Source organism: Leptonychotes weddellii, chromosome 3, assembly GCF_054177405.1.
Source record: "Leptonychotes weddellii isolate Sample4059 chromosome 3, ASM5417740v2, whole genome shotgun sequence".
NCBI lineage: Eukaryota > Metazoa > Chordata > Mammalia > Carnivora > Phocidae > Leptonychotes > Leptonychotes weddellii.
Genome location: NC_138371.1, coordinates 126,976,136 through 126,994,159, shown reverse-complemented (window position 1 = coordinate 126,994,159; position 18,024 = coordinate 126,976,136). Strand labels below are relative to the sequence as shown.

The 18,024-nt window shown below is 39.3% G+C and overlaps 1 protein-coding gene across 3 annotated transcripts in view; it reads right to left on the bottom strand.

Moving 5' to 3' along the window:
* Positions 1-18,024, bottom strand: part of EPSTI1 (epithelial stromal interaction 1) — an 89,847-nt gene that overhangs the window by 45,483 nt on the left and 26,340 nt on the right. For all 3 annotated transcript variants that reach the window (XM_081814966.1, XM_081814967.1, XM_081814965.1), the window contains exon 6: positions 10,178-10,251. In XM_081814966.1, coding sequence (XP_081671092.1) covers positions 10,178-10,251 — 74 coding nt within the window. The remainder of the gene's footprint in view (positions 1-10,177; positions 10,252-18,024) is intronic.

Here is an 18,024-nt window from a genome sequence, read left to right as displayed (position 1 = left end):
CCAGTCCCAGTATTCTTGATCACTGGTAGAGATTGCTATCTTCACCACTATGTTCTCCCACAGGAATTATAGTCTGTTACCCTATATATTTCTTGGTTAGCTTGTTTTATCTGAATTTCCACATTTGGTTATGGGGCTATATTTGTTTTATTCATAATACATACCTAGAACCTAGTAACCTGGTAGAGTGCTTTGCCAGTTTTTCTAGAGTTGTCTTTTTCTTATTACTTTGTAGAGTTCTTTGTGAAATTAATCCTTTGTCCATTACTCTTGAGGCAAATATTTTCTCCTAGACTTGTAGTGTTGTTCACTGTGTCTCCTATCATAAATTTTTTCTGTAGTCTGTACTTTTCCTTATAGCTTCTGAGTTGTGCGCATGACTTATAATTTCTAAAAACATTCTTCATTACATTCTAATTTTGTGGGTTCAATACAGTTTGTCAAATTATCTTTTTGATACTGATTTGAAAGGATACTTTTATCAATAGCTGAAGTCCTAAATACTAAATGCCCATATATTCATGGGCCTACTTGTAAATTCTCTCTTTTATTGAATAGATTTATTTATTACAATGCCAATAACACTTTATTACTACCATACTTTTATATTACATATATGATACCTGGTACATTAAGCCTCTCCCAAGTCCCTTCAGTTTTTCATTTTTAAGTTTATCTACTTTTTTAGTATTTTCTCTTTAAACTTTGTTTATCAAATTCCACAAAAGCCCTGTTCAGGAGAAATATCTTTATAATATTGATTTTTTCCTCTTATAGTAAATGGTGTATATTTATGTTCATCTTCTTTTAGGTATTTCATTTATGTAGGGTCTATTTATTAGATTTACATTGTGGATGATTATTTTATATGGGATTTTTCTTTCAATTATGTTTTATAATGGGCTTTTGATGGTTTTTAAGAAAGACAAATGTTTGCATATTGGCTTTAGATCGATTCATGTTAGTTGAACTATTTGTACCAGTTCTAATAATTTTTTAGTTGATTCCTTTGGGATGTTTTAGACAGACAATCAGAGACACTTACCCCTTTCTAAAGAGCCAATATTTAGGCTCTTAATTTCTTTGTTAGAAATAGAAACGGTCTCTAGTTGCAGGTAATAATAAGCACTCTCATCATCCTGTTCCAGACTTCACTGGGGAAGCTGGCTTTCTTCCTAGAATTTCAAACAAAATCTAATACCTTCCTTGAAGGTTTAGTAGAACTCACTGGAAAAGACCCAGCTGGGCCTAGGGACTTTTGTAGGTAAAAGTCAAACTACATTTTCTCTTCCATTTATAGTTTTTATTCTATTCAGGCATTAAGTCTAACTGTATATATTTTCCATGGAAATACTTTTTTTCACCCAGATTTCCTCATTTAACAATTAGAAGTAGGACATAGTATTTTGCTCTTCCAGAATTTTGGTTATACTTCCTTTCTTGTCCTTGCAGGGTTTTTTTTGTTGTTGTTTGCTTTTTTTTTCTTTTAAAATCAGACAAGTTCTGGGGCACCTGGGTGGCTCAGTCAGTTAAGTGGCTGCCTTCGGCTCAGGTCATGATCCCAGGGTCCTGGGATTGAGCCCCACGTTGGGCTCCTTGCTCAGCGGGGAGCCTGCTTCTCCCTCTCCCTCTGCATGCTGCTCCCCCTGCTTGTGCTCTCTCTCTCTCTGTGTCAAATAAATAAATAAAATCTTTAAATTAAATAAAATAAAATCAGACAAGTTCAAAATTTGTCTGATATTTTATCAGAATTTTAAAGACTCCAGTTTTGGGGTTAATTTACAGATGATAAATTCCTTTTCTACCTTACTAAAAAAAAAAAGTTTCTGTATTATCCTCCCATCTCTTCCATATCTTTGTATTTATTTTATGGTTATAATACTATATTAATAAAATGCTTTGGTTTTTTATTTCCATTTTTACTAAATGCTTTTAAAACTCTACATTTTCTAAATAATTTTGTAGCCATATTCTGTAGATTTTAACATGAAATACTTTAAAATTTGTATTCTTTTATCCCTAAATAATTTATAATTTGAGTTTTGGTTTCAATTTGTACCATAACAGTCATTTAGAGAAGTGACTAGAAAAAAAAAAAATTAAGGGCGCCTGGGTGGCTCAGTCATTAAGCATCTGCCTTCAGCTCAGGTCATGATCTCAGGGTCCTGGGATCAAGCCCCGCATCGGGCTCCCTGCTCCACGGGAAGCCTGCTTCTCCCTCTCCCACTTCCCCTGCTTGTGTTCCCTCTCTCGCTGTCTCTCTCTCTCAAATAAATAAATAAATAAATAAAATCTTCAAAAAAATTAAGTGAATAGATGTTAAAGCTTCCTACTGCTTAATTTCTAACATTATTAGATTTTTCTTAAGAATGGTGGCTTTCTAGGATTTGGGAGTATTTGGGGGATTTTCTGAGAAACTTTGAAACCTTAGTCAGGGCCAATTGTAGTTACATCAATATTTGTAAAGAATATATATATATATATACACATACATATATATATATATATATATTTTTTTTTTTTTTAAATAGACTCCGTGCCCATTGTGGAGCCTAACATGGGGCTTGAACTCATGACTCTGAGATCAAGACCTGAGCTGAAATCAAGAGTTGGACACTTAATCAACTGAGCCATCCAGGCACCCCAAGAATATGTATTTTCATAAACTAGGTACAACACTTTATAACTGTCTATATAATCATACTAAGCCATTGTTATTCAAATCTTCTATTCCTTATATTTATTTTTTTGTTCACTTGATGCGTTCAACGGAAAATTAGCTAAATTAAAAGGAAAATTTGACAAACCCATTATCTATATTACAGACTTAAGCAGTTTGCTTTATAGGTTTCAAATTGATATTTATAATTCATATTATCTTTTGGGTTACATATTTTATCTCTAGAAAAGACCTTTATCTTGTTGAATGGTTTTCACCTTGAATTCAATTCTGTCTCCTACTAACAGTGGTATTAATTAATCTGCCTTCTTTTGTTAGCATTTATGGCTGTATTTTCCATGCCTTTACTTTCAACTCCTTTGTTTGCAGCATCTCTTGTAGTAGCATACAGCTAGAGTTTCATCTTTTTATGTGATCCAAGAGCATTTCTTTTAATAAGGAGATTTGGCCTATATACCTTTTCTGTGATTGCTGACTTAAGATTTAATTTATTTGACAGAGAGAGAGAGAGCATAAGCAGGCAGAGGGAGAAGCAGGCTCCCTGTTGAGCAGAGCCCGACAGGGGGCTCGATCCCATGACCCTGAGATCATGACCTGAGCCAAAGGCAGACGCTTAACCAACTGAGCCACCCAGGTGCACCAAAAGGTGAAGAAAGTGCCTCTACCTCTCAGAACCGCTAGCTGATGCTGTTGTCAGCAGATATCTGGTGCTGCTCCCTGCAATTTTTTTTTTTAAGATTTTATTTATTTAACAGAGAGAGAGACAGCCAGAGAGGGAACACAAGCAGGGGGAGCAGGAGAAGCAGGCTTCCCACAGAGCAGGGAACCTGATGTGGGGCTCAATCCCAGGACCCCGGGATCATGACCTGAGCCGAAGGCAGACGCTTAATGACTGAGCCACCCAGGTGCCCCACTGCTGACTTGTTTATAAAACTTCCACCCTCCTTTCTGCCTTCTGTTGTAATGATCAAATTTTCATTGTATTCATTGTATTTCAGTGTTGTATTTTTTTCTCCTAAAGTTTTTATGTTATATAGCCTATACATCCTGTTATGTATCTTATAATCCTGTTATATATCCTATCCTATATCCTATCCTATTTGTACATATAATTAAACACATAAAACACGTATCACTTAGTCTTCTATCAATATGAAGAATTCACAAGCCTTTCCTCATGCAAAGAAAAAAATGTTTATGTTACTTCCTATCTCCCTCTCTTCCTTGTGCCTTTTCTAGCACTAAAATCCTCTTGACATTAATTTGATCATGCTGATTCTTAATTAAAAAAAGAAGATAAAATCCATCATATACTTGACTATAAATGTCACTATCTTCTTTGTTCACAATTATTCTGATACCTTCTCTCTTCCTTTTTCTTGGATTATTTGTTTGACCAGAGTTCATTTTGTGGTAATTTTTTTCAGTAAGGATCTTAGAACTCACACGGAATTCACAAAGTTGGCTCAGCAGGTAGCTTGTCTCCAAGATGGGGGTGGGCCACATATGCCCCCAGGTACCGTATATTTACCAGAACTGCCTTCTGGGCCCCACAGCCTTAGTAAATCTTATGTGTCAAAAAGACATTCTTAGGGTCTATTCTTGGGAACAAAGGCCAGAATCAGCTGGTCCCTCTCATACTTCTTCTTGTGCTGTAATTTGCAGTTACTTTAGACTTTGTTTAGTTTCTCCCTCCAAACACAATACTAGATGTCTTACATGGATTATATTGATTAATCTTCTTTTGAGTTAGCAACTTTTACTAGTCCCACCCCATGCTCTCCACGAGGAAACAGAGGCTCAAGGAGTTAAATAATGCTCAGCTAGTGAGCAGACGGATTATAGTTTGAGCCCAAGTAGTCTGATCCCAGATCTGCCCTCACAAGAAGAGAACACTTGACAGGACCAGCTTCCAACGATAAGATAATTAAGTAAACTAGTTTATAAATAAGACACTAGTCAACTTTCATCTTTTACCAATTATTAATTACATATTGAGAAGGCTAGACGCTGGCCCTGACATCCAGGAGCTGGCCTGGCACTCAGAGCTAGGCCTTGGTGTTCTCCTGTTGGAAGCAATTTCACACAGTATCAACGTCAAAAGAGGTCACCCTGTGACTGTGATGGATCCTGACAAAAAGAAGACCACTCGTTAACATGTCTGAACAAAGACACAAGAACCTCGTCTAAACCAAAGTGACCAAATACCCCCAATTCCTAGCTAATTTGTGTGACTGCCACTTCTTTATTAATTACATTACCATTACAATTAATCACTCAGGTCTTCCCTCCTTTCAGATAAGATTAAGATACCTAGGGGCGCCTGGGTGGCTCAGATGGTTACGCATCTGCCTTCGGCTCAGGTCATGATCCCAGGGTCCTGGGATCGAGTCCTACATCGAGCTCCTTGCTCAGCGGGGAGCCTGCTTCTCCCTCTGCTTCTCCTGCTCCCCCTGCTTGTGCTCTCTCTCTCTGTCAAATAAATGAATAAAAATCTTTAAAAAAAAAAGATTAAGATACCTAATCACAATCACTCCTGCCTCCATTCAACCCAGAACAAAGCCCTGCTTCCTCAAAGCCTCCTACAATCACCTGACACAGACCCAAATCCTAGCATGGTCTGATATCTTCTTACCAAGGTGGCCACAGTTCCCCCACGGTATGGTTAAGGAGTTTGGAATTCATCTAATAAAAAATGGGAAATAATTGAGGGTTTTAGAATAGGGTAGAGACATGATTAAAGTTGTGCTTTAGAAAATGAAATCGACAAAACATGTAAGGCAACCAGAAGAAAAAGACAGTGGGCAAAGATGGTAATGAAGCCATTCCAGGAGTACAGGGGACGACAAGGAGACAGAAGCCATAACGCAGGTGGCATGTGATAAATACCTACATGAAGGTGGTAGCAGCGGGAATGAAAATGAGTTAACGTGCACCAAGACATCTGCAGGAAGAATCAATAGTGGGTAGAGATTTTGATACGGTCTTAACCATCAGCACGATTTAACATTCACTAGGCAGGGATTCTCCCAGATCAGATTTCCCATAAAATATTCAGTCTTATTCTGAACAAAATAGGGGATTTTTCTATCTATAAGTTCACTTCATTAGCATAAGATAGAAAGTTATGAACAGGATGACTTTGGATTCACCTTACTTGGATTATAAAATGTGAAGTTGGATTTAATCCTACCATATGGATAAGGGATCGATTTAGCCCTGAAGTGTCTTTTGGAAGCTCCCATGAAGGGCATTAGAAGTTTTGTGAGCATATTAGAAGGCAAACTTGGGGCCTAAGTGTGCATATTCAGCAGACCTGCCTGGGTCCTCCACTCTAGGAAACTAAAATAGATGAAGATGTGCCTCCGAGGAACTAATCATACTATTATTTAAATGGAAATAAAAGAGATGCATGGCTCTGATGGTAGAAATGAAGTAAACTTCCCAACCTTGCAATGAGGTAAACTTCCCAACCTTGCAACCGAAAGGCTGAGCTCAAGGTGGTGCTGTTTTGGAATGAACATGGTTCCAAGAGCTTTTTGAACTGGGGTTTCAAGAATTGAGCCCCTTCTCCCCTAGAAATATTAGAAACAGTATCTAGGAATAGAGTACAGCCCAGAGAGATCACAAAAGCCCACGGACCCTAAGTTTAACTGTGGTACTAACTCAGTGTCAGACCTGGAAGAGGATGGCATTCATATATGTTGAAAATCAGAGGAAGCACCCATACTTCCTCAATTTTTCTTTCACCTACTCTAGGCAAAATTTAGATCTTGGTAGGAAGAAACGCATCCGTTTTCTCCCATCCTACATGAGCCCCCACCACCAATTAAATAAGCTCAGAATTCAAACCTCTCTCTCCATCTATCCAAAAGACATTATCAGAAAGATGACTACAACCCTCAAAATAAGCTACCATTCAAAATTCTAAATGCTGAGATTTTACTCAAGTGTTTTAAATCACCTAAATCCCAACATCCTCCCTTTGATATTTTTTTTAAAAAGCACAGCCAAAGGTTTATTAATTATTATTTCAAATGCTCAAATCCACCAGTAATATTAATAGAAAAGGCCATCCTGAAAAGTTCCACATTTGACTTTTTATAAGTAATTAAGTAGAGAGAGTAAAAATAACGGTGAAAACTACACCAGGGTTAGAGGCCTATTTCTACCCTCTGCTTTCATGCTCAAGAATCCTAGAACTAATTCTAAATTGTGAAATGAATCTGTCCCCAGCCAGAGTAGCAGACTTAATGCACCATTAATCTGGTCTGCTCTCAGCTGCCAATTGAAATAGTCACAGTCATTCGATTTTTAAGGAAAAGACAGTACTGCAGAAGTACATTCCAGAGGTCTTTTCATAAAAGCCATCCTGTGTGCTCCATCTGCACACACAATCTGCTTGTGTATTTCCAGCCAGCTTGCATGGGCAGATTAATGCGTACAATTAGAAAGCAACCTCACAGGCATTCAATAAACTGCCTTCATTATTACACTCAGGAGAGTCCCTTTGGATGTCAATAAAAGCCTAGTTTTCTGCCTGTTAGCTAAATAATTGACAACACTAAAAATAATCAGAAGCAAATGAACAAAGTCAGGAATAAGGTGTTAAGAAAGAGCACATTGGGCGCCTGGGTGGCTCAGTTGGTTGAGCGACTGCCTTCAGCTCAGGTCATGATCCTGGAGTCCCTGGATCGAGTCCCGCATCGAGCTCCCTGCTCGGCGAGGAGCCTGCTTCTCCCTCTGGCCCTCCCCCCTCTCATGTACTCTCTCTCTCTCTCATTCTCACTCTCTCAAATAAATAAATAAATCTTTAAAAAAAAAAAGAAAGAGCACATTAAGATTCTCATGGTGGTGCCCCAGGATGCTATCATGAGCTTTTTCTCCAGCAGCTTGGATTTACAATCTGCTCAAGTCCATGGATGCACTTCTGTACAAAAAAAAACAAAAACAAAACACCATTCCTGGTCTGCTATTTGAACCACATTTCACAGCATGCTGAAACTAGCAAGGACATGAGGTATTGACTAGTTTGAAAGAATTTCTTACTTGTGTTTCTATTTTGTGTTGCTTGGTTTGACAGCTTCAGGAGAATCTAATTCTTTTGGTGGAGGAAGGGAGCATTGGGAAATGTGGAATAGGCTGGTTGGTCTGGTGAAATCTTTGTGCAATTAGAATTCTAACAGCTCCCCTAGACAATTTTGAACCATAAACCACTTAGAAGAAGGTATGATAGAGGCTTGTTATGCCGAGGATCCATGTTTTCCAAGAAGTCCCTTTCATATTTCTAGCTATATAATGATCATTCATTTCATGAGCTATTAGTCTTTTAATTTCAAAAGTAGTTCAAAACAAAATAACCTTTAAAAAAACTCACATATATTTTATGTTCCTCAATAGACTTTAAAAATCAATTTGAGATACTTCTCATTTTTAGTCAACTCCTTTTTCCTGGTTAACTGGGACTTTCATGATAAGTAGAAGAAAGAGCAAGGGTGAAATGTGCGTGTAATTGAATTCATCTCCACTGATGGTATAGGAGGGGTTGAGGGTAAAACTCTTTTTTTTTTTCTTTCAGAGAAAAAGGGTGATTGATCTCTAGTATTTAGTAAAACACAACTCAAGAAGCTGGAGACTATGAAAGAAAGGCGCGTGGGTGACATAACCTCCCATGTCCTTTAGATCCTGAGAATCTCTCATCCTTCACCTTACCATGCTTAAAAGGCTCCAGTAAATGGGCTTGTTCAAACTCCTAGTCCTATACCTAAGACCCTTCATTGGTAAGCAGCTCTTTCCTTTTCCAGTGAAGCTAGAATGACACAGGATAAATACATTTGTCTTTATTGTCTCTCTAGCCTACTACTGCCCCCATGGCATCCCCTTGTCTCCTTCAACTCCTCTGGCTGGCCTAGAAATACTTTCATCCATCCTATACCAATGAACGTAAAGGCAATAATATATTAACACCCTTGATCTACTGCCTCTCTCCTGCCATCTCTCTCTCTAAGACTGCTTCTCCTTAGATTCCCACCAGCTCCCTCAGCCCCATACCAGTCTTAGAAGAACTGCAGGGGAAAACAGGCTATGGATTCTATGACTCAAATGAGGGCAACGTTTATTTTAACTTAAGAAAGATAATGTCACTCACTGGCACTTCTACCCAACACATTCCATCTCCCATTTTTCTGGCCTGGGTAGCAGAAGACAACCAAGTACCTCACTTGCTAAGAGGCAAAGTAAAGCATTGAGAAACTCCTTCCCACTCCTCCCTCGGAGACTTAAAGCAAGAAAGAGCTGCTTAGGATAGAGGCAGGATAATTGCCATGGAATGAGAAAAACAGAGGACGCAAGATACTTTAGGGTGTCACATATGCTCACCCCAATAAGAGAATGATCTTAAATTCTGAAAATGAGGTATAAGGACGGGAAGAGAGAAGAGGAGGGAGTCAGATAACAATCCACCCGAAAGTGGAGGCCAATTGCCAGTTCTGGGTGGGACCAGAATAATCTCTACATAATAGTCACTACAAAACAGAAGTTGTCTGATCCACTCAACAAAGACACCTGTGCATAGTTCCATTTCCATAAAATTCAGGCACTTATATGCCATTTATGTGAAATATTTTATTTAATCCTTACAAATGGCCTATGGGAGAGATACTGTCATCCCTATTTAAAAAAAAAAAAAAATGAGGTTTCATACTCTGTCCAAGGTCACAGTTGGGGAATGGAGCTAAGACTTTGAATCCAGATATGCTTGGTTTTAATTCTACCACATTTGGAATTAACCTAGGTTAATTTCTAGGTTATGTATTTTATATATATATATTCCTAAGTTATAATAAAAATATGGTTTTGGGCTTTTTCTATTCTTTTAAGCAGCTTGCAGGTAATCTAGCTACTTTGAGTTAGGACAGGAGCTTATCTTTAAAGCCTGTATAACAGAGTAGATTACCTACAATATAGCACATAGTAGTTGCCCTATACATATTAGCTGCTGATATTCACAAGTCCTACTAGAAAAAGTACCTTGGTGGATGACCACCAACTGGGAATTTTGCCAGTAACTGCTAAATTATTTCTCAATTTTTGTCTACAAAAATACAAGTGTGACTAGTCCCCAGTGCATTAGATAAACCCCTAGTTAGTTCAGATTCTGCTTGGGTACTTCTTTTCAAATATCATCTTCTTTATATCAGTGTTTTGAAAGTCGACATTATCAGAAGTACCTTGGATCACCAAAGAATCAGTCCTCCTAGTTATTTAGAATGGGGAATTTCTCAAATTTAGCAGTATTATTTCAAATCGATTAACTACTAAAGAATACTCTGTGAACCTCAGAACCTCACTTACATAATGACAGAGTTTAATTACATAATTAATGTAACAGCCAATAATCCAATACCAGAGGTCTTAAACAGTTACCAGCACCTAGAACTTAAAAGCAGATGAACAATATGCCTATAAAGGTACAAAGTTCTGAAGATACAAACTTACTATTGCCGGTGCTCTCTAAATGCTTCTCTTCTGAGGTTTTCTTGAAGTTTTTTTTTCTCCTCTAGTTTATTGCTCTGAAATTGCAAATATCAAAATGCCACCTATTAGGGAAGCTTTAAGCAGAATCATGGTGTTAAAGTTAACCAAGGTCCAAAATCCTTAAGTTCAAGTGGCCCCAGTAGTCCAAGATGGTACCTAGCAGGGCTTCCAAGATGTGTCCTTTCAACCCATGGGTACTGTTTACTGAAAGCCAGGAGCCCCAGACTCCTGCCGCAGCTCCCCTCTCCCAACTTGATTGGTATAATCACAGGATCAGTATTCACATTTTTATTCTGTAGTTCAAATGATGGCAACATTTATATTTTAAGAAGTGTTTTCAAGGTGGTTTAAGGGAAATATGAAATTTCCACACCAAGTATGTTGAATGAAAATTATAAGAAATGGTTAAGTAGTTCATAAAAAATTATATATATGTATGTGTGTTTGTATATACATATCTATATATCTATATATATAGATATATATATCCCACCCACATTCCATTAAAGCATTCAGAAAAAGATTTTCAATAAGCCGACTCAACTCCCTCCTGACTTAGAATCAGATACTTAAAGCTGTTGAGAGACTGAACAGCAAATGTCATAAAAAATGGAACGGAAAAAGTTTTTTTAATTAGTTGTTTGGTGAACCTAGAAACAAAGGACTTCATATTTGATATTACTGTCACCAAGACTCTGGCATATTTTAATCCAACTTAAATAACCCTGGAGCTTTTTGTTCACTATGACATAACTGTCATTTTTTTTTTTAAACTTGCCTATGAAAAACAAGTGAAGTTCCTAGAAAACAAGTTTAATGTGAGTTAAAACAAGTGCTACCACACAGGAGAGACTTGAAGTTTTAAATGAATCCAAGGGAGACAGCAAGCAGCTGGGTTTGCTTTAATGAAAGAACTGGATTTGCCTAGCAGGAAGACCTGTGAAAAGGGAATAATGGAAATCATTACTTCTAAACCCTGACATAAGTTTGGCTCCATCTTTTGAAGAAGGGGAAAAACTGTTCATGTTGTTCATTTCCATGGAAGTCTTCATTCACACAGAACCACTTACTAGTCCCGTTTTGAAAAGTAAAATGGAGGGACGCCTGGGTGGCTCAGTCAGTTGGGCATCTGCCTTCGGCTCAGGTCATGATCCCAGAGTTGGGATGGAGTCCTGCATCAGGCTCTCTGCTCAACGGGGAGCCTGCTTCTCCCTCTGCATGCCGCTTCCCCCTGCTTGTGCGTGCACGAGTGCACGCTCTCTCTCTCTCTGTCAAATAAGTAAATAAAATCTTTAAAAAAAAAAAAGTAAAGTAAAATGGAGCTTTCAGTTTCAGAAAAAAACAAAGGAGGTTTATTACAAAAGGAATCAATTATAATACAAAGCAATTGGATTATTCATGAAACAAGTTCTAGGAAGTAAACTAATAGAGAATTGTGAAACCAAATCAACAGGCTCTCAACCTAGAAAAAAAAATCCTGATTCATGAGGCCAACATGATCAATTGTGATGAGGCCCCACATCTCTGGGAAAAAGTGGGGGGCAGTAAAAGACAGCAAGCAAGCAGTAGGGATTCATTGAACCTCTGTAAGGAATGCTACTTTGAAAATAGCGAGAAAACCACACAAGCATCTGGAGACCAGGGCTAGGTTCCTTTAGCAAGGTCAAAAATTGGAAACCCAGTTTTGATCTCTTCACTAATAGATTATCATTGAATTCAACTCATGAAAAGTTACTCAGTAGCTAAATTCTGTACAAAAAGATCTGTTTATCCCTCAGAAGTCGATGGAGAAGTATTTTGCAAAATACCAGAGTATTTAAGAAATTATATTCAATACCTATCAGTGTAGGAGCTGTTTATTATGCTAATCTGAATACTTACATTTAGTCATACTATTTATTTCTTTCCATATAACAGAGAATTAAGGAGTCATCCAACCATACTTTATATATATATATATATAAAATGTATATATATATATAAATGTAAAATGTCTAGGAGCACCTGGGTGGCTCAGTTTGTTGGTGTTCAACTCTTGGTTTCGGCTTAGGTCATGAGACTGAGCGTGGGGCACCGTGCTGGGTGTCGAATTTGCTTAAGATTCTCCCTCCCCCTCTGCCCGTCCCCACCCTGCTTGCACATGCACACACACTCTAATTAATTAATTAAAATATCTAAGAGCATGGGTTCTAAAAGAAATAATTATGTAACCAGCTCCAGATCCACCACCACTGAGTAACCTTAAGCAAATCATTTAATATTACTGAATCTCATTTGTTCAAACATTTATCAAATGCCTATTATAAGCTTGGTACTATGTTAGATGCTGAGAATACAGATATGAACAGAGCAGTGCCTCCTCTGGAAAATTTCAGAGGCTAGCTGGGAACACAGAAAAGAAAGAAATGATGGCAATGTATAAAATATGTGGGGGGATACAGGTTTGTAAACAATATGACCAGAGAAAAAGCATAAAGTAGTGCTTTCAACAGTTCCACAAACATTAATCTAGTGTCCACTAAGTGGCAGACCCCATCCTGGGCACAGGAGCCAAGTTGATTAACATTCAGAATGTGGTTTCTAACCTTGGGTTCATGAGTAAACTCTATGTTAAGAGGATGCTCATTTTTATGGAGAGTGGGTTCATCCATAGCTTTCTTCAGATGCACCAAGGGGCTGATGACCAAATTAAAGGATAAGAACCATGGTCTAAATTCGAGACAGAGATCAATCTTAGCAAGTTTTCCAGGAGGAGGAGCTGATGGGAGCAGGGCTACTTCACTTCATTACACAGGTTGCTCACTACTCAGGGGGGCCAGGAAAGGGGTTGGGGAGGCTAAAAGAGGGCTGGCATTCAGCTCACCAAGCCCAATATCCCAGCACGGGGTGTCTCAGCACAGCACAGGTATCTTTTTCTATGTCCCACAAAAGTACTACCAGCCACCAACCTGAGCACCCACAGAACTGACTGCCTGCATGAAGCATCTGCTTCTAATTTGCACAAAGGCAATGATGGGCTATAGTTGGGACCTATAGGAAAGGGATATTTCCATAACTAACAATATTTTCAGTAAACAAAGACATGAGAGAATAAGCCTGTTTAGGGAACTCTGAGAAGCTCATGGATAAATTGAAATGTGTTTGTAGTGAAGATAAGGTTGAAGAAATGGGAAAGGGTGGTTAGAGAGGAATTTATATGCCAAGTAAAGGAGTTTGGACTTCATTAAAGGCAATGATGAGCCATTATGTTATTTTAAGCAGGACAGTAAGCAGCTCACTCTGAAAGCAATGTGGAGAATAAACTGCAGGAAGGACCACAAATATAAAAACCAATGGAGTGATTCTCACAATAATCCAGGCCATAAATTATGAGTCCCAAATTAAGGCAATGGGGACAGAGAAGGATGGGCAAACTCTAGAAAAATGCAGGGAACAGAAATAATAGAGGGGAAAAAAGAAATAATAGGAGGTAGACTATATCAATGAAGGATGAGTGAGGCAAGGGGGAATAGTACAAGAGGATGGCCATTAAGAGCATCAGAATGAGCAGAAGTTTGGTTTTGAACCTACTGGATTTGAGATCTACTTGTGGCACATCTAGAGAGAAATATCAAGCATACAGTAGAATGCGTGGTTCTGGGATTCAGGAATATGGGCTAGAGATACAGATTTCAGAAATCACCAGCACAAGGATTAACTAACCCTTAAATGTGGAAATGTGAGGACTTTCACCCAAGACTGTGGTTGGATAGGTACAGGGATGAGAGAAGACCAACAGATAGGACCTAGATAGAACATCAATAGTAGAAAAACATGTGGGGTGAGGGGAGGATCTGGAAATCCAGAGAGGTGGAATTTGAAGGACAGAGTACTTAATAGTTACAATATTACAGAGAGTTTAAATAAATTAGAAATTAGAGTCTCCATTAGGTTTTTTAAATTAAGAGCACCTTTGGTGCTCTTAGCTAGATCAGTACCAGTGGGGTACTAGAGACAGAAATCAAACTCAGCCCACCAAGGAACAAATAGAGATGAGAACTCAAAGAAGGCAGGTCCCTAAGCCAGCTGCACTCAGCATCACCTAAGGGACATTTTTAAAAGCAAGAGATTCTTTGGTTTAGGTGATTGCTAGAAGTCGGTCCACAGACTGGCATTTGGGAACCAAATGTGGTGGAAAGGCTTTCAAGCAGTTGGGCCATGATACTTGGCAGGGAGGAGTTGAAAGCAAACCAGAACAGAGAGAGACCCTTTGTTTTTAAGAGAACTGAGTAGGATTATGTCCCAAGAGACAGAGGGGTTGGGGGTTGGGGGACAGGAAAGTAGCAAGAAAAAAGGGGGCTTAACTGATGGAGCAGCAAGGTTCCTGAGGAGATGGGAGGGAAGAGGAGATAATAAACACAAGTAGAAGAATCCATCGTAGCAACAAAGGAAAGCACTTTCTTATTCCTTCTGAGATGGGGTGGGGGTAGAAAACCTTAAACTTAAAAAAAAACTTTAAAACTAACAATGCTTCTCAGCATCGGCATAAAAAATGGTGACCTCCAGTGCTCCAAATAACTCTCAGCTTTATGACTTTATAGTTTACTAGAAAGAAGGAGAGTCATCAGATACCACCCAGATCTCTGGCTGGTTTCCTGCCCTTTCTGAGGTTATAAGACCACAAAAGGTTCTGAGTATTAAATGAAATTATTTATAAACTATATACCACTGTGTAATATCATTTCAAACATAAGTAGATCAAAGGCAGAAGAAGAGGAATCCAGGAGGTAGGGAGGGTTTTTAACATGGAATTGGAAGATTTTCATGTTTCAAGTGTGTGGGTATTATGAAAGCCTGGGGGAGAAAAAAATCGAATTATTACCTAATCCATCAATGTAATTATGAGGGAAAATCATGGTGGAGGTTTACTCCCACAGCACAAAATTCAGGCAAAGGCCTTGTGAGGATTTATGAAAACCTGTGTACTTATCCTGCAAGTTCCAGTTGGCAAAGAAAGTACTTACACCTGGTACACTGCCTTTGTTTAACGATTTTCTTTCACTCTGATGTTCTAATAGTTTAGGGATATTTTCTCTGTCTTATAGATTTCCAGAAAGAGAAGCGAATACATTATCATAAAACCACATGAGTTGTATTAACTTCCTATTGTTGCTGTAACAAATCGCCAAAACTTAGTGGCTTCAAACAATGCAAGTTTACTCTAATAATCTTACAGCTCTGGAGGTCGGAAGTCCAAGATGGGGTCATTGGATTAAAATCAAGGTGTCAGAAGGACTACTTTTCTTCTGGAGGCTCCAGGGGAGAATCTTTCCTTGCCTTTTCCAGCTTCTAGAGGCCACCTCCATTCCTAGGCTCATGGCCCCTTCCTCCATCTTAAAGCCAACAGTGGCAGGTGGATCTTTCTCCTGCTGCCACCTCTTCAGCTCTCAATCTCCCGCCTCCCTCTTTCAGTTTGATTACATTGGAGCCACCTGGATAATGCAGGTTCTCTATTCGAAGGTAAGCTGATTAGCAACCTTAATTCCACCTGCAAATGTAATCCCCCCGCCCCGACCCTTTGCCAGGTAACATAATATATTCCTTGGTTCCAGGGATTAGAATGTGGAGGGACAGGCAATGGGGCATTATTCTGCCTACTACATGGGTTATAATCTAGTTTTATATCAATAAGCATCAGACATATAATATGCCAATACTTCACGAAATCTTTGCCCTTCTTAGCCCTCAGAGGCTTGGCTTTGGAATGTGTGTGGTAGGGGAAGGTGAGGGAGGCCCTCTTTCACTTAGGGCTAAAGCAGTGATGTGCTGATAAACTTAGCAACCAGCTCTAGCAAAGAGGAGGAGGGGAAGGTTGACTTGTAGCATTTACTGATTTCTGTGGTGAAAATATTCCCACAATGGTCAGTTTCAAGTTACCAAGATGAAGTCCAGGAGCTCTAGTACACACCAGGGGAAGAACACATAACATCAACATACCCTAGTACGGGAAATAAAAGTTTGATTGGAGTATCCAAGTGCCCTTTACAAATTTCCCCTTCAGCTATAGGACTAACTCTCCCTGAACCCATTGACATGACCAGATGCTAAAGAGCTGGCTGCCTTTCACACCCTTGTGCTTATTAAAAATCAAAGACCACTCACATGTGCTAGCAGGGAATATAGTTTACTCTCCCCTCACTCACACACAGGTGGTGACCAATTAGAGACCCCGTGTTCCATGGTGACCCCGCCTGGGAGAGGGAGAACTGAAGGGCAGGGGGGGTTAAGACCAGAGGCCAAGCTAGGGACTCTCAGGTGGCAATAGGCTGCTTGGTTTCTACTTGACCCAGAGTTCCTGGACAGTAGCCATTTGCCTGGAGAGGAGGATGGTATTTTGCAGGCTGCCGTCCATATGGGTGTTTGCTGTGCATTTTAAAGAATAAATGTTCCATAAGCATCGCCATTATTGCTTCCCTTGGCCATTTCCACACTGGCAATGTGAAGTATGCCATTTCTAGATGGCTAATGTCCATTTTTATCTGACACAAGCTACTAAATAGGCTCACATTTAGTAGGAAAAGCCACAGATGTGTATCCAACAGGAAGAGCTAGGTCCTGGTGGCAGCACAGGGCAATTAACCAGAGAAATCAAGTCTATGGAAGGACCAGGGCAGGCTGCTCCTTATCTTGTTCAGTAGCTTACATTAATGCTCCTCAACTTTTCTATGCACTAAGAATCAACTGGGGAGCTTATTAAAATGCAGGTCCTGGTTCAAAAGGTCTCAGGTGGGGTCTCAAGATTCTGCATTTCTTTCTTTTTTTTTTTTAAAGATTTTATTTATTTATCTGACAGAGAGAGAGAGCAAGCACACAAGCAAGGAGGGAGCAGCAGAGGGAGAAAGAGAAGCAGGCTTTCCGCTGAGCAGGGAGCCTGAAGCAGGGCTTGATCCCAGGACCCTGGGATCATGACCTGAGCCGAAGGCAGACACTTAACGACTGAGCGACCCAGGCACCCCAAGATTCTGCATTTCTAACAAGTGATGCCAATGTTGCTGCTTCAAGGAATACATTTTGAATGGGAAGGATCAACATATCAATGTTCTCTCCCCATCTTTCACTTTGGGACAAAATTATACCAATAATCATTACAGTTATCACATTAGAAAAGCCAACCCAATTAAGATTTCCGTAGTTAATGATTGTGATACATCTAGTGCTACGGTACAACTTGGAAAGAGAAAAATGTTGCTTTTTTTTTTTTTAAAGATTTTATTTATTTATTCATAAGAGACAGAGAGAGAGAGAGGCAGGCTCCCCGCTGAGCAGAGAGCCCGATGCGGGACTCGATCCCAGGACCCTGGGATCATGACCTGAGCCGAAGGCAGATGCTTAACCATCTGAGCCACCCAGGCACCCGAGAAAAATGTTGCTTTTACTCAACGTGAAAGAAAGCCACTTCAGCCACCAGCATTTCTGAATAGTGTACATTATTTGACCCCGGGAAGAAATGAGCTATAAATAACCCATAAGCCAGCCAATTATGGGTATTAAATGACCACTAATGCATGGCTTTTAGAAGGAGAAGTTGCAACACAGTAATTCTTCAGGATCTGCAAGCCTCTTAATTCAATTCCTGGTGATGGCTGGATGACCTTCTTAATTCCCCCTGAAATGCAGACTGACTATGTAAATGGGAAACCTTCTCTACAATCACAAGACCAAAGTGTGAGCATTCCTTTGAAGAAAAAGAAATGAAAGGGGGGAGTTGGGTGAAAAAGGATAGGGAATAGAGAAGTGGAAAAACAAACAAACAAAAAATGTTTTAAAGG